The following is a 24,456-nucleotide window of genomic DNA, read 5'->3' as shown; positions in this document are numbered from 1 at the left end:
AATACTTTAGAAAATGATATTTTATTTTCTGTCTCTAGTCTGAATAAAGAGCTAGAAAACAAGTGGGTCAGAGGTCACATCAAACACTCCTCACCTTGCTGCTGCTGTGCTTCTTTTTGCTCACTGAGGGGGACCCTGGTTGCCCAGGGCTGGGAACGGAACTGGATCCTGCTGATGTAGGACCTGAATGAACATGAGATCCTTTTTCAGCAACTGATGACAGAACCAGCGGTGACTGCTGTAGTGAAACCTTCTGGAGTTCTGCTGCCAACTGCTTAGGATCAACCCCTGGGGATTTCGCCTTATCCACTACAACAAAATGAAATAGATTTACATACTTCTCCAATTCATAGGTACTTAATACCATGGAACTATGTGAGTTCTAGGTGACAAAGGTAAAACATTACCTATAAAATAAGCTAAACTTTAAAAATGAAATTAACTCTATTGCACTTCTATGTATCAATTTCTAAGGAAGTCTACAAGGCTCTGAGAAGAGTGACATAATGCTGAATTACAGAGGAATAGTGAAGTTCCTGTTGCATCTTCAGAAACATGTTTTTAATATTTTACATAGAGAATTGTTTGAATGATGCAATATCCTATTTTATCCATTGGAACTTAATTTGTATGATTAGCTGTTTTCCCTTCCTTAAATTTTACATAGTTCTTTCTCTAAGGGGAAAATTTTCTAAGGGGAAAATTTTAATGGGTTTATGTATATTTACAAGTGTATTAAAATTCGTATAGCGCTTGGTCTATTCTGCTTAGTACAATAACCCAGACTACTAGAATTGTGGCTGTCAGAGTAGGAAGTGCTCAACAAAAATTTATTAAACATAGGAAAAAGTGATGTTTTTAATCTTACAATGGATTTAACAAATTTGTAGATTATATTTGTTATTCAAGAAAGAGCTAAATCTATCTCATCATGTACTTATGAAATTACATGTTGATTTTTGTTTACTATAAACAGGCAATGAAAGGGTTCAGGAATAATTTTTTCAAAAACCCAGTTATTCTAAAAAGAATCAAGTATGCTCTAAAAATTATGTAAAACCAAAAAGAAATGGCTCCAAGCATTACTTTCACAGGATGAATTCATATTTAAAGAATTAAAACTGTGAACTCATGCAGCAAGGATTTTACGTGAACTTGTTTAAGGGGACTAACATGCAAATATGTATTTCCCCAGAATGCTAACACGGTAGCTACAATGCCCTAGATTTTGTTTATAATTATATAAATACATAAAAAAATCTATCCATGACTTTATATTTGTCTATATCTGTGTTTATGTCTACATCTTCATCTACAATTACATCTGCCTCTGCAACTACTTCTATTTCTACCTCTTTATTTACAGTTGAAACTAGATTTCTTTTACCTACCAGCTTTTGGTGGCTCATGAAGTTCCAGATGCTGGGAATTTTCAGAATCTGATAGCATATTGAGGTCCCTAAAAATTAAAACAAAACATTAAGAAAGATATTGAGGAAATCTGAGACAAAGAGCACTTTTTTCCAACTACCCTTAATTTTTTTCATAGGTAAATGAGAAGTGGTTAATGATATAAAGCGACTCCAAAGCATGCCTACCCTCCTAACCCAATACATATTTGCAATGCAGTTAAAAGTCAGAGCTGATAAAAATGATTATTTAAGGTGAAATCTTTATGAATTAAATGTAAGTTCATTTTTAAATACATATCCATGAAATCTAAATGGGTTCAGGCTTTCATTTAAATGAAGCATGTTTCCATAAAAGCATGAAAGGGAAGAGGCTGTTGACACAATCAGAAACTAAGTTAGCTTAATTCTTTCTATGCTTTAGGCTTTGATTCACTTTATTTTATAATTCCAGAAAATCTTGCTAACTGGCAAAGGTTCCACCTTAACAATTTTAAATTAAAAGAGTCATGGATAGCCAAAAAATGGAAACAGAAAGATGGGGAAAAACTCACAGTCTTACACATATTTCTGCTTCCCCACTTTGCTGACTAATGATACTCTGAACTTCTTCATATGTTTTAGAAGTCAAGGGAATTCCATTCCATTCCAATACTTGCATCCCTAGAAAGACAAATTTGAATATAAAATCAAACGTGTGCTATCTCTAGTCTGGGTGTATAGGGCATTGAAGACATTTATTTGCATTTAGAAGTCAACTCAGCACACCGTTTCAGAGAACATCAGTTCCAAGTTCTCTGCAACATTAATACCAAAACCATTATGTAGTTTGATCTCATTAACTTACCTGAACACATAAAATATATTTAATACAACATGCAAAACTTTGCTTTTGAAAATCTGTTTAATATTATCAAACGCATGCATTCTGTTCACACTGCCATAAGAAACATTATTGAATGTATATAGCTCAAACCAATTTTGTATAGGAAACAAACAAACAAACAATTAGAAACCCCAATATAATTTTCCTGCGGGGGAACAAGCTACTAGAAGAATGTATTTGGTACTTTATCATGAAATGGGAGCAGTAGAAAAAAGTCATTTGGATTTCTCCATTTCAGAAACTGTTGTAGCTTCTATTTTGTCCAGATGAAACAGAATGCCACTTCGTGTCTTTTTCTTCACTGCATGCCAGACATCCCTGAATTGAGGAATAGCAGGAATGTTATAGGAAGGGCAGCTGCATGGGTCTGTGACCTGTGCACTAGTACAAGGCCCTATGCTCAGAAAGGCCTATGCTTGGTTTAATGCTCTGCTGTTGTCATCTTGAAATTCTTAGTAACATTTGAACAAGGAACCCACATTTTAATTTTGCACTGGGTTTTGTAAATTATGTAGCTGGCCTGGCCTGACCTGGTCAGGGCATTTCATTTTTCCTCTCTAACTAGAAAGATACTTTCATAGAAAAAATAAAAATGTAACATAATTAATATTTCAATATTTTACATCTAGCTCCTTTTGTCTATTTTATATGAGCTGTCAAAATCATTGAGGGGTCCATGTGTGGCATGATTCACATTGTCCTGACATGCAGCTATGTGAACTGGGTTTAGTAGATGAACTCATCCAAGGTAGTGCTCAAATATTTGTGAACTCTACCAGCTTTATTTGAGAAAAATGTCTATACACCACAATTATGCTGTTGAACCATTAGTTTTTTTTTTTTTTTTTAGGCAGGTCTCACTCTGTCGCCCAGACTCTGGAGTGCAGTGGTGTAATCTCTGCTCACTGCAAGCTCCACCTTCCAGGCTCAAGCGATTCTCCTGCCTCAGCCTCCCAAGTAGCTGGGATTACAGGTGTGCACCACCATGCCTGGCTAATTTTTGTATTTTTAGTAGAGACAGGGTTTCACCATGTTGGCCAGGCTGGTCTCAAACCCCTAACCTCGAATGATCCACCTGCCTCAGCCTCCCAAAGTGCTGGGATTACAGGCATGAGCCACTGTGTCTGGCCTGAACCATTAGGTTTTTAATGAGCTTCACAGATGCCTATGTGAAATTACCTATTGATCATCATTGGCTCCAGTGGGAAATTCTAAACATGGCATGATTGTATCTTTAAAAGTTTTAATGATTATGATGTACGTTAGAAAGCATATTACCAGTTGCAAGGAAGTAAAGGAAAAGCTTTTACACTATAGTCAAATGGTAAAAGAATTCCATAAAAAGGCTCACAATAACACAAACAAGAATGACTTTTCTATAACTTACTCCAAGGAAACTTTATCTTCAGATGGGCCTTAGGTTTATTTCAACAATCCCAGGCTGTTGTACATATAAAATGAGAAAATTATGTAAAAGACAGTGACAACACCACTAAAGAAAAATATAGCACGCTGAAAGAGGAAAATAAAGCACTTTTTTTAAATAAGGAGGAAGAGTACATTAATAAACAGATGATTTTGAATTCAATCAAATTAAATTTATTATACTTCAGAAATTGCATTGTCACATTTCTGCAGGAGCATATACTATGAAAAGGAATAGTCACATATTTTCATGCTTTTTCTGTTGAATTTACCTGTTCATTCTTCACATCCCAAAATCAAAGGGCAAATTTACAAAACATAATTATCCCATAAAATTAAAAAAAAATGCTTCTAAAAAACTAGTACGGTTAATAAAATTTCTGAAAAAATTATACAGATAACTAGGGTCTTGCCTGGATATATACCTGACACCATAAACTACATGATCTGCTCCATACCACAATGCACCAACGGAAATTCTTTTTGCGCCGCCTCAGTTTCCCACCCTAGTTGTTTGCTGCAGTTCAAAAGATTGGGACAATTCTTTTATCCCGGCTTGTTGCCTACAGTGAGACACCATAGGGAAGATGACCACTGAACACAGTCATTTAATAATATTTTCATTTTCTATTGTCTATCTTCTTATAAATTCTATGAGCCATATTAAAATAACAAATGATATACAGGTATAACAAATCACTCCTTATTTATCTCAAAAGAGGTTCTAGTAGTTGTGAAAATTATATATGGCATTTCGAATATATATGAAAAATATTTGTTAATTGTAAAATTATATAAACTATTTAAAAATCATGCAAAAATTTGTTGAAAATTATTATGCTCTGTGGATGTTCAGTAATGTATTTTGTCATTTAATAGTTTGAATGTAAGCATTTTTAATCTCACGACAGCTTTTTACACTGCATTTTAGAAAGATTTTCTGGAAAATATTACCCATGTGAATTATGATATTTATTATTTAGTATTATGAGTAAACATTTATATTTTCTTTACATTTAAATTATTACAAATTTCAGGTATGAAAGTACACAGATGAGACTTCAATTAAATTCCTTGAAAGTACCTATTTTAAGGCCGGGCGCGGTGGCTCACACTTGTAATCCCAGCACTTTGGGAGGCCGAGGCGGGCGGATCACGAGGTCAGGAGATCGAGACCACGGTGAAACCCCGTCTCTACTAAAAGTATAAAAAAAAAAAATTAGCCGGGCGTGGTGGCGGGCGCCTGTAGTCCCAGCTACTCGGAGAGGCTGAGGCAGGAGAATGGCGTGAACCCGGGAGGCAGAGCTTGCAGTGAGCCGAGATCGCGCCACTGCACTCCAGCCTGGGCGACAGAGCGAGACTCCATCTCAAAAAAAAAAAAAAAAAAAAAAAAAGTACCTATTTTAATAGCTTTTTATTATTATTATTTATTTTTTGAGACAGGGTCTTGCTCTATCACCCAGGCTAGAGTGCAGTGGCGCGATCTTGGCTCACTGCAACCTCTGCCTACCGGGTTCAAGTGATTCTTCTGCCTTAGGCTCCTGAGTAGCTGGGATTACAGGCACCCACCACTACACTCAGCTAGTTTTTGCATTTTTAGTAGAGACAGGGTTTCACCATGTTGGCCAGCCTGGTCTTGAACTCCTGACCTCAAGTGATCCACTGGCCTCAGCCTCCCAAAGTGCTGGGATTACAGGCGTGAGCCACCATGCCTGACCTTTAATAGCTTTTAATAGGAAATTAAGACAGTCTGGATTTTTGCTGAATATGTAGCAGTGACGACAGGATTTGTTGCAAAGTTTCTCGCTTAATAGGCTACTAAACACTGAAAAAGACAATAATTAGGTAATTCAAGAACTTTAAAAATATTAACATAAAACATTATCAAATATGTTTTCATGACCTCTAGGATTACTTAATATTGTATGCTCCTTAAATGGGCAAAAGCTATTCCTATCTTTATAATATAAAATTTCATGTTATGTTATTTCTTGATCTATATTTAATATTTACCATCACATTAAAAACATCTTACTGACTAAAATTATTCAGTTAGTTAAAAATCTTACAGGTTACTCTACATCCAAACATATGCCACACAAAAGCTCACGACATCTGTTCATTTTATTCATTCCACATGTATTTTTCTAACACTTCATATGTGGTAGGCACTACACAATTCATCACCTTTGTTTATGTCTAACATTTTATGATGTTATAAAAATTAATAAAAATGATAGTCTACTAGAAAACAATTGGAAATATCTAAGCAATTAGTAAAATAAAGATCATTCACACAGGAGGAAGTTCCAAAACTTTTGCAAGTATATGAAGAAAACCCCAGATTCATTAGTCGGTAGAAAGTGCAAATCGAAGCCATAATATATTACCTAACTGTCATAATATTGGGACACATTTGAAAACCATAAAATGCTATGTGTTGATTGGGATGTGGGATTGGTGACCTTGACTTCATCAAGGAGATATTCTTGGTAGATGGTTGTTCTGGTTTATCCTCTATATATAATGTGAGAATACTATGACTATAAATAGATAAAATAAAACAACCTCTTATTTACAATTTATTAACGTAATTATTTTAATGAGAATGCACATGAGTACAACTGTTCTGGAGGGCAAACTGGCAGAATGTAGTTAAATTAAGCATATGCACACTCTATCACCTAAAAATTCTCTTTGTGGGTATGTATTTGTGAGGAGGTGGAGGTATCAAGAGAAATAGGCATTGAGAGCATTGAGAGTACTGTGAACGCTCATGATGAAAATACTTGGCAGAGGCTGGAAGAAACAGACCATACCAGGTGTTAACACCAGAAGGTGGATCCATCCTAAAGTCTTTGCCAAGTTAAAAACAAGTGAGAAACAGGATCTGACCTATAGGGCAATGTTATTTATGTTGATTTAAATAACATGCACACAAAATAAATCATTACATATTTTATGAATAAATACCAAGCATCTCATAAATTATAATAGTTGTTCACAGAAGGGAGAGCAGAATGGGAAAATAAAATAAGATAAAGGAAAATGAATGTGTTAATACATGAATAAAGAAATGAAAAAAATGCAGGAGCAGACCTTGAAAAAAAATAAAGGCCCAAACCTAATTTAAAAATATGTAGTATAAATTATTTGTAATTTGCTTGCTATCTTTTCCATACTAAGATTATTAATCGTGACTATAGGTTAATTTTCCAAATTTGAACAATCACTCTCAGGAGTCTTCTATAAAGCACTAGCAGCAGCAGCAAAAGATCAGCTGAACTTGGCCATCTCCCCTGGCAGAGTCAACAGCAAACACATCTTGCAAGTGGGCTTCAATACAATTGTCCAAATCAATTATACTAATTGCTCATTCATTTTAACGTTAGGCAGTGTTAATGTATGAGAAAGACATAGATAGAGAAGTGGATTTTATTTTTAAAATTTATATATTTTTCATATTTTATAATTTTGATCTATTTATATATTAACATAAAAGGGAGAAAGGTAAGAAGGATGGAAGAAAGGAAAGAAGAAGGATGAAAGAAAGGAAGGAGTAAAAAGAAAGGAAGGGGGAATCTTTGGTAAAGCAAAAAATTAGTATTTGAATAGTGTCCTGCTATTTACAGAACAAGGAGATACACTCAATTATAATAAGAGATTTGAAACTAGGGTATATTTTCCTGAGTGTATTTATTTTGAAATATACAATAAACTATTTGTGATGGGTAATATTGAGTGTCAACTTGATTGGATTGAAGGATGCAGTATTGTTCCTGGGTGTGTCTGTGAGGGTGTTGCCAAATCAGATTAATATTTTAGTCAATGAGCTGGGAGAGGCTGACCCACCCTCAGTCTGGGTGGGCACCAGCTAATCAGCTGCCAGTGTGGCTAGAATAAAGCAGGCAGAAGAAGTTGGAAAGAGCCGACTTGTGAGTCTTCCGGCCTTCATCTTTCTCTTGTGATGGATGCTTCCTGCCCTAGAACATCAGACTCCCAAGTTCTTTAGCTTTTAGACTCTTGGATGTACACCGGTGGTTTGCCAGGGACTCTTGGGCCTTTGGCCACTGTTGGTTTCCTACTTTTGAGGTTTTGGGATTCAGACTGATCCACTACTGGTTTCCATGCTCCTCAACTTGCAGACGGCCTATCATGCGACTTTATCTATATATATATAAATATATATATATATATCCTATGAGTTCTATCTCTCTAGAGAACCCTGACTAATCCACTATTGTTAAGTATATTCACTCTACTGTGCTATTGAACACTGGATCTTATTTATTCTCTCCAACTGTATTTTTGTACCCATTAACCAACCTCTTTTCATGCCTCACTTCAAATACTTCCCAGCTTTTGGCAACCATGATTTTATTCTCCATCTGTATGAGATCAACATTTTTAGCTCTTACATATGGAGTGAGAACATGCAATATTTTATTTTCTATGATTGACTCATTTCATCTAACATAATGACCTCCAATTCCAGCCATGTTGCTGCAAATGATGAGATCTCATTCCTTTTTATGGCTGAATAGAATTCCATGGTGTATACATGTACAATCTCTTTACCCATTTATAAAATTTTGAAGTTGAAAAGTGTTGTGTTGAAGAGCTAATCTCATAATAATATTGATATTTTTTGTAATTATTATTGCTATTATTTTTATTTTTTGTACTCATGGTTCAAACAAAACTTAAAATAGAGCCTCAATATACAAAATATATAAAAATGGGCCTACTTTTATCAAAGCAGGCTCAATCTGCCTTCTAGCCTCCTCACCATTCTCCAGGTCCTATTCTACAGGTACCCTTAGACACATCCTGTTTCCCTGATGTACATGAGTTGTGAGTTTAAAATAACATCACAACCTGAATAAGGGCATAAGAACAATTGCTATTAACTAGGACACTGTTTCTTGAGATGTACTGGAAGGAAGGTACTCTGAATTTCAGTTTATTGAAAATGAAATCTTAATTGGTTTAAAAACTATAATTTTTTTTTACCCAGTGACTATAGGAATAAGGCTTTCAAATAGAGCTCTGTGTAATATTTAGCATTAAAAATTAAAATTTGCCTATCTCTCAATAAACAGAATACACACTATTTTTATATAGATAAATATTTTCTTTATCAGAAATATGGTTTATGAGCCACCTTGCTATTGATAGCTGACTGTTGACACGTTCTTTTCACCCTAATCGAATTGTGTTCACATGTAGTTTGGTTATTTACTAGTTGTTGTGCCCTTGAGCAAGTTGGTTAATCCTCCATCCTTGACTCCCTCAAGGGGATTGTACTTGCTAGATGACTGCTCTAGTTTTATTTCCATCCTATGATGGAGAATACAATATGACAGAATGGGAAACACAAAACAGCTGCTTGTTTACAACTTGTAAATATGCATTTTTGAGCTGAAGGTTTATATAAGAAATTTAAAAAATACTTTAGGATCCTAAAACTTCCATTTTGTTCTTAATGATTTTCCTTATCTATAGCTGTTCTTGACATATACAGTAAAACTTCCCCAAGCATAAAAATCATGTCATCTAATTTTTCTTTTTTGCAGTTCCCACATCTTCTCTCATGGCCCTCTCAGTGGCAGTTGTCCAGGTTCTTTGGCTTTGCCTTGGCTCCCCAGGGTGCCAATTGTGTCCTCCTTACCGAGTTTCTTTTCTCTCGGCATTGTTACATTGTTACATTTGTAACATTTGGATTGGTTAACTCAGCATGGGACATCCAATCTGCAGCCTGAATCTAAATTTGGTTTAAATTTACATGTCAAGCAGACAAATATTTATCATTAATGCCACTAACCCAAAGTTGATTTAAATGCAAAATACCAAAATTTTACTCCATCATACACTTAAAAAATATGTGATATGTCATAATCTTATCTCTTCACAATATAAAGATAATATAATTTTAAACTCATTAAAAATTTTAATGCATATTTTATAAATGAATATTCTTTCAAATTTTAGTAGTATTAAATATACATATATAGGAGATTTGCAGTATCATCCTACTCTTTTGCTTTAAGTCGCTGTATTTTTATATTGAATATAAAATGAATGAAACAGATTATTATGCAAATTTATATGCTATGATAATATACTCTGTTTCCATTTTTGGGCAGGACTGTTGACAAGAATTCTTTAGATAAATGTTATACAGCATGGATATCTTTTTAAATAGCTCAGAGTTAGAGAAGGTAAATTCTGTATTTGAAACTGTCATTGATTTGGGATGTGATCTTGGACAATTTACTTTCCATGTACTTTCTTTCATTCTCAAATTTTGTGAAGAACAAGCAATTAAAGTTAGCAAAGTGTGGTTTGCACATATAAACTCCCAAATGAAATGAATTTACATATTTTTAAAACTTTTCATCACATTTTGAATAAAAGAAATTTAAAAAATACCAAAGACTACAGTTGAATGGTCTGAGCTGACTGGTATTTCTTTTCTAGGTCTGAGTACATTGAAAGTATTTAGAGTCAATGACTTCTTTACTCACATATCTAAAATAGATTTAGCTCCAATCACAAAAAAGTATAATTGTAAAATAAACAGATTCTTACTTATATTACAGTATTAATGGTTAACAATAAAAATATTGTTCAAAAGGATTTCATGAGTCAAATGTGTTATAAAAGCACAAGTCACAACCATTTTTTAGGCTAATGTTATATAGTAAGCAAGATCCTTATAAGTACTCTAGTTTTAATCTGTTATACTATATATTTAAAAAGTGACACCTAAGGGGTGATATGACTTGTCTAATATCCCACAGAATGGTAGTACAGAAATATGAACCCCAACCATCTCATAGGCCAATGCATGTATCAGTAAATAAAAAAACTCATCCAACTTATGCCAACTAAACCTACATGCTAGCCTACCTGAAGGCAAACTATGTTCAAATATATGAAACTTAGCAAAAAATAACATATATTATTTGTAATTCCATTTAAATTACAACAAAATACAATAACTTGGAAATTGTATTAATTGCCTACATGCTGATATTATTTGGAGTCTTGGACATGCAAAAACTGAAGTCATTATTGAATGAAGAGAAAGTTGCTGTGGGATATATCACTTACGGTTGAGTAAACAGTGACAGAAATGAATAAAATTTGATTGGGTCTCTTATCTTTTTTCCCCATCCCACTCCCAGAAGAGAAGACAGTATCATATTTCTCCAGGCAGATTGATGCAAAATTATGCTGAACCTTACTGGGAAGGAAAATAATGTAAGAAGGATGAAAAGAATAGGAGGTGCAGAGTCAGTGCTAGGGAGGAAACGGTGGTTGGAGGTTCCAAAGGAAGTAGGGACCAGCATCCTGCTTGCTTATATTGTCTAAGGAAGATGCCTAGCATATTTTTTAAATAAAAACTGCCAAGAGGTGCCTTTAGAAAGTTGAACACTAGATTCTGTGACTCTCAGTGTAGGCAAAACTACTCTTGTGAAAACTTGGGCACAGTTAAGGGAGCCATTCATCATCAGGGAAGTGAGCTGGCTTTGACATTGCACTCTTACGGGTGTGGATTGATGTACAGAGGCCCAAACTCCAGTGTTCTAGAATGTGTAATACCCTCACTGGGAAGTTCCTCAAGGCATGTGGGGCAGGAAACACCAAATGATGAATGCAATTCAATTTCCTACCAACTGATGAAAGAAAGATTGGAATTGATTACATTTGATTTACAGAAAAAGTAATATTTCTTACACTCAAATATGACTGTTGCAAATATATGCTTTTTAAACATACTTAGTGTGAATAAGGGAATATAATTAGCCATGATTTGTGGACCAACCTGTTAGAAATTTATCATGATAGGATTCGATTTCTAATCACTATGACCACTAAAACAATCCAGTCCAGTATTTCTTGAAGGATTGGTATAGATGCCAAAAGCCACTTTATAGCTACAGTTCATTGTATTTCTCTTTCTATGTGTTATTTGGAACACACTGAATCAGAAAGTGGCTGAATGAGGCAGAATAAGGGATATGAGTATATTAGTATAATTTGATTGACCCCTAGAAAATAATGTTACATGGGAGTTATCCAATAATAGGTATGTAATGTCATCATCTCATTTGAAGTAGATTGCAGTTTATAAGTTTATAACTTCTTCTTAGTTTAATATCACAATTTATTTGTTAGAATGCTCAGAATGGATGCTTTTTACTAACTTTCTAATAAAATGATATTAACAAATTAATACGGGTCTGCTGTGGTTTGAATGCCTCCTCGAAAACTCATGTTGCAATTTAATTGCCAATGTTATGGTATGGTGGGGTAGGCAGGGCCTTTAAGAGATGATGAGGCCAAGCCCTAATGGATGGATTAATGCCATTATTTCAGGAGTGGGTTAGTTATCCCAAAAGTGGGTTCCAGATACAAAGGATGAGTTCAACCTGATTTCCTTACTCTCTCTGCATTGTATCCTTACTTGAAAGAGCATGTCTCTTCACTATTTTATGACACAGCAAGAAGGTCCCCTCAAGATGCCAGCACTGTGATCTTAGACGTAGCAGCCTGAAGAACTTTAAGAAATGAATTTCTTTTCTTTATAAATTATTCAGTCTCTGCTATTCTGTCATAGTAGCAGAAAACAGGCTAAAATACTATCAAATCTTATGAATACCATAACCAGTTAACAATAACGAACTAAACCAGTACCATATGGATTGCATAGAAATGCATAATTAATTGAATGGACTTAGGAAGATAGGGTAGTTGCTGCACTTAGGAATAAGAACTGCTTGCCTTAACTGTTGCCTCCTCTGCTTTAAGTATTCTTACTGAATTATTAATAATTTAACTTTAGTTATGTTGATAACCTTTATGATATTCATATATTCTGTACTATTCCTTTTTAACTGTTACTTAAATGTATCTTACTACTCAGATGATAGATTTTAACATAAAGCATCATCACTTTATACTAGGAAAGTGTCTCCTAACAAATATAAATGCTATCTAAACTAGTGGCAAAATCATCATCATTGCCACCACCATCTCCACTGAACATAGATACAAGGACAATATAAATTTCATTTTATAATATGACAGATAAAATACCCAGAAGTTTGCGTAGATTACTGAGGTATAACTTTAAATCATGTGTAAAATGAGACAAAATGGACATCATGTTTCTGAAAAAGAAAGTTATAAGAAAGATATCTCTCAATCAAAATTTAAGAGTAAAAGGAAAATTCAAATATATTCATCCTATAGTATAAGAAAATAAAATGCTTCTTTTGACAAAGAGGAGAAAGGTTTTATCACAACCCAAATATTAAAAGTATGCTTCACAAGAAATAATACATGGTCAACTGCTATGTATAAAAATGTTAATTAAAGATTAATATTTCAATTGAAGAGGAAGAAACACTTCCAAACTTATTGTATAAGGCCAGTATTACCCTGATACCAAGGCCAGACAAGGATGCTACAAAGGAAAATTACAGACCATTATCCCTGATGAACACAGATGCAAAATTCCTCAATAAAATACTAACATACTGAATTCAACAACACATTAAAATGATCATACACCATGATCAAGTGGGACTTATCATTGGGATGCAACAAGGTTTCAACGTACATAATACATGTGCTACACATTAAAAAAATGAAGAACAAAAAGCATATGATCATCTCAAAAAATGTAGAAAAAGCATTTGACAAAATTCAACATCCTCTCATGATAAAAATCTCTCAACAAATTGTGTATACAAGGAATATACCTCAAAATATTAAAGTCCATGTATGACAAATCTGCAACTAATATCACACTCAATGATGAAAAGTTGAAAGTTTTTCTCTAAGACGTGGGTATCCAGTCTCACTAATTTCATCAACATAGTACTGGAAGTCCTACCCAGAGCATTGGGAAGGAAAAAGAAAGAAAATACATCTATACTGAAGAAGAAAAAGTAAAACTGTCTATTTGCAGATGACATGATCTTATATATGGAAAACAGTCAAGACTCCACCAAAATACTGTTACAATTAATAAACAAATTCAGTAAAGTTACAGGATATAAAATCAACATACAAAAATCAGCCTATACTATACTTAGCCTATACTATGCACTTCTTAACACTGACAAACTATCTGAAAAAGAAATTTTAAAATACCATATATGATAGCTACAAAAATAAACTATTTGGGAATAAATTTAACCAAGAAGGTGAAAAATCTATGCACTGAAAATGATAATACTGATGAAAGAAACTAAAAAAGACACAAATATTAGAAAAAATATTATGTGTCTATGGATCAGAAGACTCAATATTGTTAAAATGTCCACGCTAACCAAAGTGATCTGCAGATTAAATGCAACCCCTACCAAAATTTCAATGTAATTTTTCACAGAAATAGAAAAAAATCTTGAAATTCATGTGGAAACACAAGAGATATGGTGTCTATGGGGTGAGGCTTGGCTCCTCTGCCTTTGGAAAAGGCAGGGAAGAGTGGGAAGGATTGCGTTTTGTTGTTGGAGGGCCAGCTCAGCTGCAATACAATAGAACACCAGGTAGACTTCTAAGATTTTTGACTCTGGTCCCTGACTCCTGGATGGCACTTCTGGACCCACCTAAGGCCTGGTGGACCTCGCCACCCTGAAGGGAAAGATGCAGGCCTGGCTGGCTTTGCCATCTGCTAATTGTAGAGTTCCAGGGCCATGAGTCAACATAGGCAATAGACAGGAAGTAGTTATAGCAGGCCTTGGGCAAGATCCAGTGCTGTGCTGGCTTCAGGTCTGACCCAGTGTAGTCATAGTGATGTTGGTCACAGGGGTGGTTGTGTCACTCAAGCCTCAGCTTTAGGTGGCTCAGAACAGAGAGAGAGAGACTTTATGTTTGGGAGAAAGTAAGAGAAGAGAACAAGAGTCTCTGTCTGGTAATCCGGAGAATTCTCCCAGATCTTGTGCTACACCACCAAGGTTGTACCTTCACAAGTCTGCCAGAACCACAGCATTACTGGGCTTGGGATGCCCCCTAAAGCAGACACAGCTTAGATCATAACACCAAGTCATTTGAAATATCTGGAAAGCCTTCCCAAAAGGACAGTTATACATAAGCCCAGACAGTAAAGACTACAATAAATACGTAACTCTTCAATGCCCAGACAGGAAAACATGACCTCACTTAATGAATGAAATAAGGCACCAAGAAACAATCCTGGAGAAACAAAGATATGTGACCTTTCAGACAAAGAATTCAAAATATTTGTGTTGAGGAAATGCTAAGAAACTCAAGAACACAGAGAAGGAATTCAGAATTCTATCACATAAATTTAATAGAGTATGAAATAACTAAAAGGAATCAAGCAGAAATTCTGGAGCTGAAAAATGCAATAGACACAACTGAATAATGCATCAGAGGTCTTTAACAGAAGAATTGATCAAGCAAAAGAAAGGATTAGTGAGCTTGAATACAGGCTATTTTAACATACATCAAGAAGACAAAAAAAGAGAGAATTTTAAAAATAAAGCACACCTACAGGATCTAGGAAATGCCTCAAAAGGGCAAATCTAAGACTTATTGGCCTTAAAGAGGAAGTAGAGGAAGAGATTGGGGTAGAAAGTTTATTCAAAGGCATAATGACACAGAATGTCCCAAACCTAGAGAAATATATCAATATCCAAGAACAAGAAGGTTATAGAGGGCCAAGCAGACTTAACCCAAAGACAACTATCTAAAATCATTTAATAATCAAACTCCCAAAGGTCAAGGATAAAGCAGCAACAGAAAAAAAAAATAACATACAATACGGCTCCAGTACATCTGGTAGCAGACTTTTCAGTGGAAACCTTACAGGCCAGGGAAAAGTGATATGACTTATTTAAAGTGCTGAAGAAAAAAAACTTTTATGTTAGAACAGTATATCTGGTAAAAATATCCTTCAAACATGAAGGAGAAATAAATACTTAACCCAGACAAAAAAAAGCTGAGGGATTTCAATACCAGAGCTGTCCTACAAGAAATGCTGAAGTGGGTACACTTCAATCAGAAAGAAAAGGACAGTAATGAGCAATATATAATCACCTGATGGTCCAAAATTCACTGGTAATAGTATGTACACAGAAAAACACATATTATTATAACACTGAACTGTAGTGTGTCCTAGGTAGAAGATTAAATGATGAACCAATAAAAAATAATAACTACAACAACTTTTCAAGACATAGCATAATAAGATAGAAATAACAAAAAGTTAAAAAGTGGGGGGATGAAATTAAGGCATAGAGTTCTTATTAGTTTTTTTTTGCTTGTTTGTTTATGCAAATAGTGTTAAGTTATTATCAGGTTAAAATAATGGGTTATAAGATAGTATTTGCAAGCCTCAAGGTAACCTCAAACCAAAAAGCATACAATATAAACACAAAAAATAAAAAGCAGAAACTAAATTATATCACTAGAGAAAATCACCTTCACTAGAGGAAAACAGGAAGGAAAGAAAGAAGGAAGAGAAGACCAGAAAATAAACAACAAAATGGCAGGAGTAGGTTCTAACTTATCAGTAATAACATTGAATGTAAATGGACTAAACACTTCAATCAAAAGATATAGAGTGGCTGAATGGGTGAATAAACAAGACCTATTCTGTTGCCTACAAGAGATACATTTAACCTGTAAAGACACACATAGACTGAAAATAAAGGGATGGATAAAGATATTTCATGCCAATGGAAACCAAAAATGGAAACCTAGAAATTCATAACAGGAGGAATTTTGGAAACTATTCAAGTACATGGAGTCACTATACTTAGAAAAAGTAGACTTCAAGACAAAAGCTATAAGAAGAGACAAAGAAGGTCACTATATAATGATAAAGAGGTCAATTCAGCAAGAGAATATAACAATTGTAAATATATATGCTCCCAACACTGGATCACCCAGATATGTAAAGGAAATATTGTTAGAGCTAAAGAGAGAGCTAGGCTCCATTACAATAATAGCTGGAGACTTCAAAACCCCATTTTCAGCAGAAAATCAGACAAAGAAACATGAGACTTAATCTACACTATAGACCAAATGGATCCAATAGATATTTACAGAACATTTCATCCAAGAACTGCAGAATACACATTCTTTTCCTCAGCACATGGATCATTCTAAAGGATAGACCACATGTTAGCACAAAACAAGTTTTAAAACATTCAAATAATGGAAATTACCAAGTATTTTCTCTTACCACAATAGAATAAATCTAGAAATAACAAGAGGAATTTTGGAAAGTATTCAAATATGTAGAAATTAAACAATATGCTCCTGAATGACCAGTGGATCAATAAAGAAATTTAGAAATTGTAAAATTTCTTGAAACAAATGATAATGGAAACACATACTAAAACCCATGCAAAAGCAGTACTGAGAGGGAAGTTTATAGCTACAAGTGTCTACATCAAAAAGAGAAAAAAGCTGAAATGAAAAATCTAATGATGCATCTTAAAGAACTAGAAAAGCAAGAGCAAACCAAACCCCAAATTAGTAGAAGAAAACAAATAATAAAGAACAGAGTGGAAATAAATGAAATCAAAATGATAAAAATACAAAAGCTCAACAAAACCAAAAACTGATTTTTTGAAACAGATATATGAAAAGGTTGTTAACATCATTGATCATCAGAGAAATGAAAATCAAAACTACAACAAAATATAATTTCACCCCAGTTAAAATGGCTTATGTCCAAAAGACAGGCAATAACAAATGCTGATGAGGATGTGGAGAAAGAGAATCCTTGTCCATTGTTGGTGGGAATGTAAATTGCTACAATCAATATGGAGAACAGTTTGGAGGTTCCTCACAACACTGAAAATTGATTTATCACATGAACCAGCAATCCTACTGCTGGGTATATATCCAAAAGAAAGGAAATCAGTTTATTGAGGAGATATTTGTACTCCTATATTTGTTGCTACACTGTTTACAACAGCTAAGAATTGGAAGCAACCAGAGCAAGACTCTGTCTCAAAAAAAAAAAAAAAAAGAATTGGAAGCAACCTAACTGTCCATCAACAGATGAATGAATAAAGAAAAGGTGGTACATATACACAATGGGCACTATTCAGCCATAAAAAAGAACAAGATCCAGTCATTTGTAACAACATGGATGGAACTGGAGATCATCATGTTATGTGAAATAAGCCAGGCACAGAAGACAAACATTGCATGTTCTCACTTATTTGTGGGATCTAAAAATCAAAACTATCGAACTCATGGATATAGAGAGTAGAAGGATGGTTACTAGAGGTTGGAAATGGTAGTAGGGGTTTGGAGGGAAGGTGGGGATGGTTAAAGGGTACAAAAAATAGAATAAATAAGACCTACTATTCGATGACACAATAGTGTGACTATAGTCAATAATAACTTAATTGTACATTTCAAAATAACCTAATGAGTATAAATGTATTGTCTGTAACTCAAAGGATAAATGCTTGAGGGCATGGATACCCTATTCTCCATGATGTGTTTGTTTCTCTTTGCATGCCTGTATGAAAACATCTCATGTACCTCATAAATATATATACCTACTATTTATCCAAAAAGTTAAAAATTAAAAAGTTATACTTTGCTTATACTGGAGTCAATTATGCTATATGATTATTATGAATGATATAATCAAAATTAAAAGGGTAAAGTTGACGCATAATTTCTTTCATAATTAGAAGTGTCAAAAGATGTAAATAACATAGAGAAGTCAGTTCAAACAATAAAAATATCAGTAACCATTTTATCATCCTGAGAGAATCTTCAAAGAAATAAAATTATGTGTCAAGTTATTTCATAAAAAGTGCAAATATTCTGTTCTTTATATCACAATGAAGAACTAGCAAATAATTCACTTTGACTTGGTAGATGTTTAATAAATAACAAATGTCATTTGATCCCTGAATTCCATTTGAAAAGTTATCAATTTCTTTAATAAATAGAATTCAATGTCAAATGTTATCAATCAATGTCAGAGTGTATACAACATCCTGCAATAATTGATTTTCCATTGAAAAATAATAATTGGCTAAGAAGAAAACAGTTTCACAGCAATTTCTGCCAATTGAATAGAATAAAACTTAAATATGTTCCCTCCAGCTTTCTAATATTCATGTAGAGAAATTCTTTCTCTAATTGTAAATAGGATTACAACTGTAAAAGTAATGGCAATATAGTTCTATATGAATTATAGAGGGTTTTCATATGTATACCATCTGATTGGTGGTTATTTCAGTTAAAAGGAGTAAAATTTAACCCTTTTCACTTGTGGTAATACCTCTGGTATTAATAAGGAGCACCAATACAGGACTCACACAAAAAAGTTATTTTGCCCATTTTTTTTCTCATTTTATCTTCGCAGCAATCCAGTAAAATAGATAGGGTAAGCAAATCCCCATTTTCACAATAAAACCCCCATAGTTTTAGAAACCACATTTGGTGGCAGTTTGAAAAGCCAGGTCTCCTCATTCCTCATCTAAGTTAAGCAATTTTGGTATTATAAAGGTTTTTTTAATTTTTAAGTTATATGGCGTATCTAATTATAAACTTCTGGCTATTTTATAGCTAATATCTTAGATGTAAGTGCATAATCAATATAAATAAATACATTGAATTATAACAAAACATCATATCAAGTCCACAAATATTTAGTCAGTAAGTGCCAAAGAGAGTACTGAATTCTGGGCCACTTATATCAATTAGTTATAATTTCTGACATGATTACTCCTACCATAGAGTAGGAACAAATGCTCACAGAATGCAAATAACATCATGGCTCTGGGATCAGAGTGGGGCTGGTGGGCGTGTAGATGGGAGGTGAGAATGGATAAAGATGAGTTTGTATAGCTGGAATGTGTTGTGGAAGGCTTACAGCTAAAATTGTATTCAGACTTAATTAATTTGCTAATATTAAGACAATAGGAAAGGTTTATAATAATTAGATCATTATTTTAATAACATCTTGCCATTTGGAGAGGATGTATGCATTTCTCTTCCAACTTCAGCAGGTTAGTATTAGTTTCTGTTGTGTTTTCTCTGTTTCTTTTACATATTTCTATTGTTATCCTCAAAACGTTATACTTTAATTTATTCACTTACGTAATTGCCTCTATTGTGACAACAGAGATATTAGTGAATGACAATTTGCTGAATGAATGAATGGATAAAATCAGAGACAGATTGGAAGCCCAGAGGATGGTTAAGATTTAACAAAAATAAGACAGGAATTCAAAATTGCAATTGATTATTAATTCTTACATGAAATAAAATTTTCAGAAAATATTATGATGAAAAAATAAGACTGCTGAGAATCAGTTCTTGGAATCAATATAGTACTTAAATTCATTTTTTCCACAGTTTATTAATGCAAACTGTCTAAGCACTCTAAAATATTGAGAGATTTTATTCACTTTTGTTCTCATAAATAAAGTGATACTGATACAGACAATTTTCTTAAATAAAGAAGTATTACAGAATGATTTTCCTTCATAAACATTAAAACTGTGGCTCTTGGCTGCCTTTTGTCCTACTGAGATGCAAATTACAAATGATAGAAATAAAAAAAAAATTGAACTGCCACCTATAGAACCACACAAATGCCAGGCGTGGTGGCTCACACCTGGAATCCCAGCACTTTGGGAGGCCAAGGTGGGCAGATCACCTGAGATCAGGAGTTCAAGACCAGCCTGGCCAACATGGTGAAACCCCTCATCTACTAAAAATACAAAAATTAGCTGGGCATGGTGGCCGGCGACTGTAATCTCAGCTACTCAGGAGGCTGAGGCAGGAGAATCACTTGAACCAGGGAGGCAGAGGGTGCAGTGAGCCGAGATCGCGCCATTGCCATTGCACTCCAGCCTGGGCGACAGAGCAAGATGCCGTCTCAAAAAAAAAAAAACAAAAAACACAAATATACATTTATATGGTATAATTCCTACTAAAATATATGTATTTATTGTGTTAATTTAAAATAAGATGTAAGACTTAGATGCAAAATACTCTATTGGCTTGCTGTATTATGCAGGGATTTAAGTTTATAAATGTGAATACCTAATAAATGAATGAACATATTGAGAATATTTTCATTAACTAAATTAAATATACATGTCGTGTTGATATATATGTATATCTATTATACATATATATATATATATATATAACTATTTCTCAATACCTCCCCGTTCCCACCTTGGTCTTAACTTCTATAGGTTCTTAGCAACTCTCCTCGCTTCTACTCTTTACCTCTTTAAAACTATTCTTAATACAGCAGTAAGAGTGATCCTATTTAAACGTCATTCAGCTTATGTCAGGTCAATTGCTTCTCATCTCACATAAGTACACGTTAAAGTCCTTACAATGGCCTGCAAGATTCGACCCCTGCTAGTTCTCTGAGTTTGGGTATCCGCTCTCTCACGTGTTCACTCAGTTTCAGCCACGTTGGCTGCCTTTCTGTCTTGCTGTTCTTGGCACACACCAGGTATGCTCTTGCTCAGAATATTTGTTTCCTTGTCACTTCTCTGCCTACAATGTAAGACAACTCCCAGATCATTCTTTCCCCTCCTTGGTGGCTTTACTGAATTTTTGCCTACTTGCCAAAGCATTCTCTTACCACCTCATGTCAAATTGCAACCACATCCTCCTACACGCCATACCCACCCTCCTTGCTATATTTTTCTCCTTAGCATTTATTACCATATAATATATGATACTTAATATATGAACTATATTTAAATTTATATATGATGTTGATATTTGTTATTATCTGTCTTAGCTATTAGAATGTAAGACCCATGCTTTCTTCACTGAAGCCCTCACGTGTCCAAGAAGAGAAATTGCTTTATACAATATGTACTAAAAAAAAACTTTGAAAAAATGAATGAAGAAATAATGGCATTCAGCAAACTCAAGTGCTGTGGCTGACAGTGACTAGGATTTGGGGAATGAGTACAGTGTAAAAGGAAACAAAAGTAGCTTAAGAGAAAATAAAGGAATCTTATTTTCTTTCACTACTGTCAGTGAAATTTTACACACACACACACGCACAAACACACACACCCCTTTAATATGAATTTCTTGAATACTGAAGTAAAAACCTGCATTCTTGTAGGCTATTGTTTCCACTTTGGCACTTATCATTGTATCTGGAATAGTACTCCATAACTATGCTGAACTATTAAAAATTAATTAAAATAAATGAGAACCTTAAAAGATCTGTATAGTTCCTGGACAGTGTCTTGCCCTCAGGAGCTTATAGTCTGCTCTTAGACACTACCTGAAAGTTACTTGGAATTCATTTGAGTGGGGGAAAAATCCGTAAGCTCCATTTAGTAGTGGTGTTGGTTCTAATGCAAGCAGAGTCAACCAGTGTATTCTGCATTTCTTTATTTCTGTATTTTCTTTCAATGAAACTAAAAGAATACATATATCAAAATTAAAAGGAAGACAAACATCATTAATTTTAAAAAAAGGGTTTTGGGCCAGGTGCAGTGGCTCAGGCCTGTAATGCCAGAACTTTGGGAGGCTGACGCAGGAGGATCATTTGAGCTCAGAAGGTCAAGGCTAGCCTGGGCAACATGGCAACACCCCTGTCTCTACAAAAAATTTAAAAAAAGTTGGCATATGTGGTAGTGCATACCTTTTTACTACTTACAATATTCTAAGCATGATGTTATGTTTCCTACATCTTATTCCTAAATTTGATAACAATTTTGCCAACTATTATCCCAGTTATCCAGCTAAGAACACCTGGGTACTAAAAGTTTTAAAAAATCCAGGCAATAAGTACCAGATCTGAATTTAAATCCTGATCTAACTCTAAAAGCATGGCTCTCAAGCTACCAATGACTTTCTTCACAGAATTGGAAAAAACTACTTTAAAGTTCATATGGAACCAAAAAAGAGCCTGCATTGCCAAGTCAATCCTAAGCCAAAAGAACAAAGCTGGAGGCATCACGCTACCTGACTTCAAACTATACTACAAGGCTACAGTAACCAAAACAGCATGGTACTGGTACAAAACAGAGATATAAACCAATGGAACAGAACAGAGCCCTCAGAAATAATGCCGCATATCTACAACCATCTGATCTTTGACAAACCTGACAAAAACAAGAAATGGGGAAACGATTCCCTGTTTAATAAATGGTGCTGGGAAAACTGGCTAGCCATATGTAGAAGCTGAAACTGGATCCCTTCCTTACACCTTCTACAAAAATAATTCAGGATGGATTAAAGACTTACATGTTAGACCTAAAACCATAAAAACCCTAGAAGAAAACCTAGGCAATACCATTCAGGACATAGGCATGGGCAAGGACTTCATGTCTAAAACACCAAAAGCAATGGCAACAAAAGCCAAAATTGACATATGGGATCTAATTAAACTAAAGAGCTTCTGCACAGCAAAAGAAACTACCATCAGAGTGAAAAGGCAACCTACAGAATGGGAGAAAATTTTTGCAATCTACTAATCTGACAAAGGGCTAATATCCAGAATCTACAATGAACTCAAACAAATTTACAAGAAAAAAACAAACAACCCCATCAAAAAGTGGACAAAGGATATGAACAGACACTTCTCAAAAGAAGACATTTATGCAGCCAAAAGACACATGAAAAAATGCTCATCATCACTGGCCATCAGAGAAATGCAAATCAAAATCACAGTGAGATACCATCTCACACCAGTTAGAATGGCGATCATTAAAAAGTCAGGAAACAACAGGTGCTGGAGAGGATGTGGAGAAATAGGCACACTTTTACAGTGTTGGTGGGACTGTAAACTAGTTCAACCATTGTGGAAGTCAGTGTGGCCATTCCTGAGGGATCTAGACTAGAAATACCATTTGACCCAGGAATCCCATTACTGGGTATATACCCAAAGGATTATAAGTCATGCTGCTATAAAGACACATGCACACTTATGTTTATTGTGGTACTATTCACAATAGCAAAGACTTGGAACCAAGCCAAATGTCCAACAATGATAGACTGGATTAAGAAAATATGGCACATATACACCATGGAATACTATGCAGCCATAAAAAAGGATGAGTTCATGTCCTTTGTAGGGACATGGATAAAGCTGGAAACCATCATTCTCAGTAAACTATCACAAGGACAAAAAACCAAACACCGCATGCTCTCATTCATAGGTGGGAATTGAACAATGAGAACACATGGACACAGGAAGGGGAACATCACACACTGGGGGCCTGTTGTGGCATGGGGTAAGTGGGGAGGGATAGCATTAGGAGATACACCTAATGTTAAATAACGAGTTAATGGGTGCAGCACACCAACATGGCACATGTATACATATGTAACTAACCTGCACGTTATGCACATGTACCCTAAAACTTAAAGTATATTAAAAAAAAGCATGGCTCTCTACTAGTCACTGGAGATACTAAAGCATTGGCTGGTGGAAGATCTGGTATGGATATTAAAAAGAGAGGTTAGCATCCTTGCTTCCAAAGTAACCATTCCAAGCTTACAAAAAAGTGCAGTCTATTCCATGAAATATTGGTTAGACAAATCCAGAAATCTAACTGTAGGAACAATTGTTCCTCGTGAAGCAATGTCACTGAACACACAAATATTTCAAAGTATGTCAACCTTGATGAAGGCAATCAAATTAGGATTTGGGGCATTGTACCACGTAAAACAGGACATTATTTAGTTTCCTTCATGTCCCTATCACAAAAATTATAA

General features: G+C 34.6%; 1 protein-coding gene across 7 annotated transcripts in view; it reads right to left on the bottom strand.

Annotated features, from left to right (window-relative positions):
- The window catches only part of PCLO (piccolo presynaptic cytomatrix protein), a 404,883-nt gene that overhangs the window by 86,512 nt on the left and 293,915 nt on the right, over positions 1-24,456 (bottom strand). For 6 of the 7 annotated variants that reach the window (XM_055283384.2, XM_055283385.2, XM_055283386.2 and 3 more), the window contains exons 11-13: positions 1,964-2,072; positions 1,392-1,459; positions 95-309 (exon numbers count right to left, since the gene is read on the bottom strand). In XM_055283384.2, coding sequence (XP_055139359.1) covers positions 95-309; positions 1,392-1,459; positions 1,964-2,072 — 392 coding nt within the window. Of the gene's footprint in view, positions 1-94; positions 310-1,391; positions 1,460-1,963; positions 2,073-24,456 lie in introns of those variants that run through there. The other variant, XM_055283391.2, reaches the window with a different exon arrangement.

Source organism: Symphalangus syndactylus, chromosome 6 (genome assembly GCF_028878055.3).
Source record: "Symphalangus syndactylus isolate Jambi chromosome 6, NHGRI_mSymSyn1-v2.1_pri, whole genome shotgun sequence".
Taxonomy (NCBI): Eukaryota; Metazoa; Chordata; class Mammalia; order Primates; family Hylobatidae; genus Symphalangus; species Symphalangus syndactylus.
Note: the sequence above shows the minus strand (reverse complement) of the source record. Positions and strands in the feature narration are given on the sequence as shown.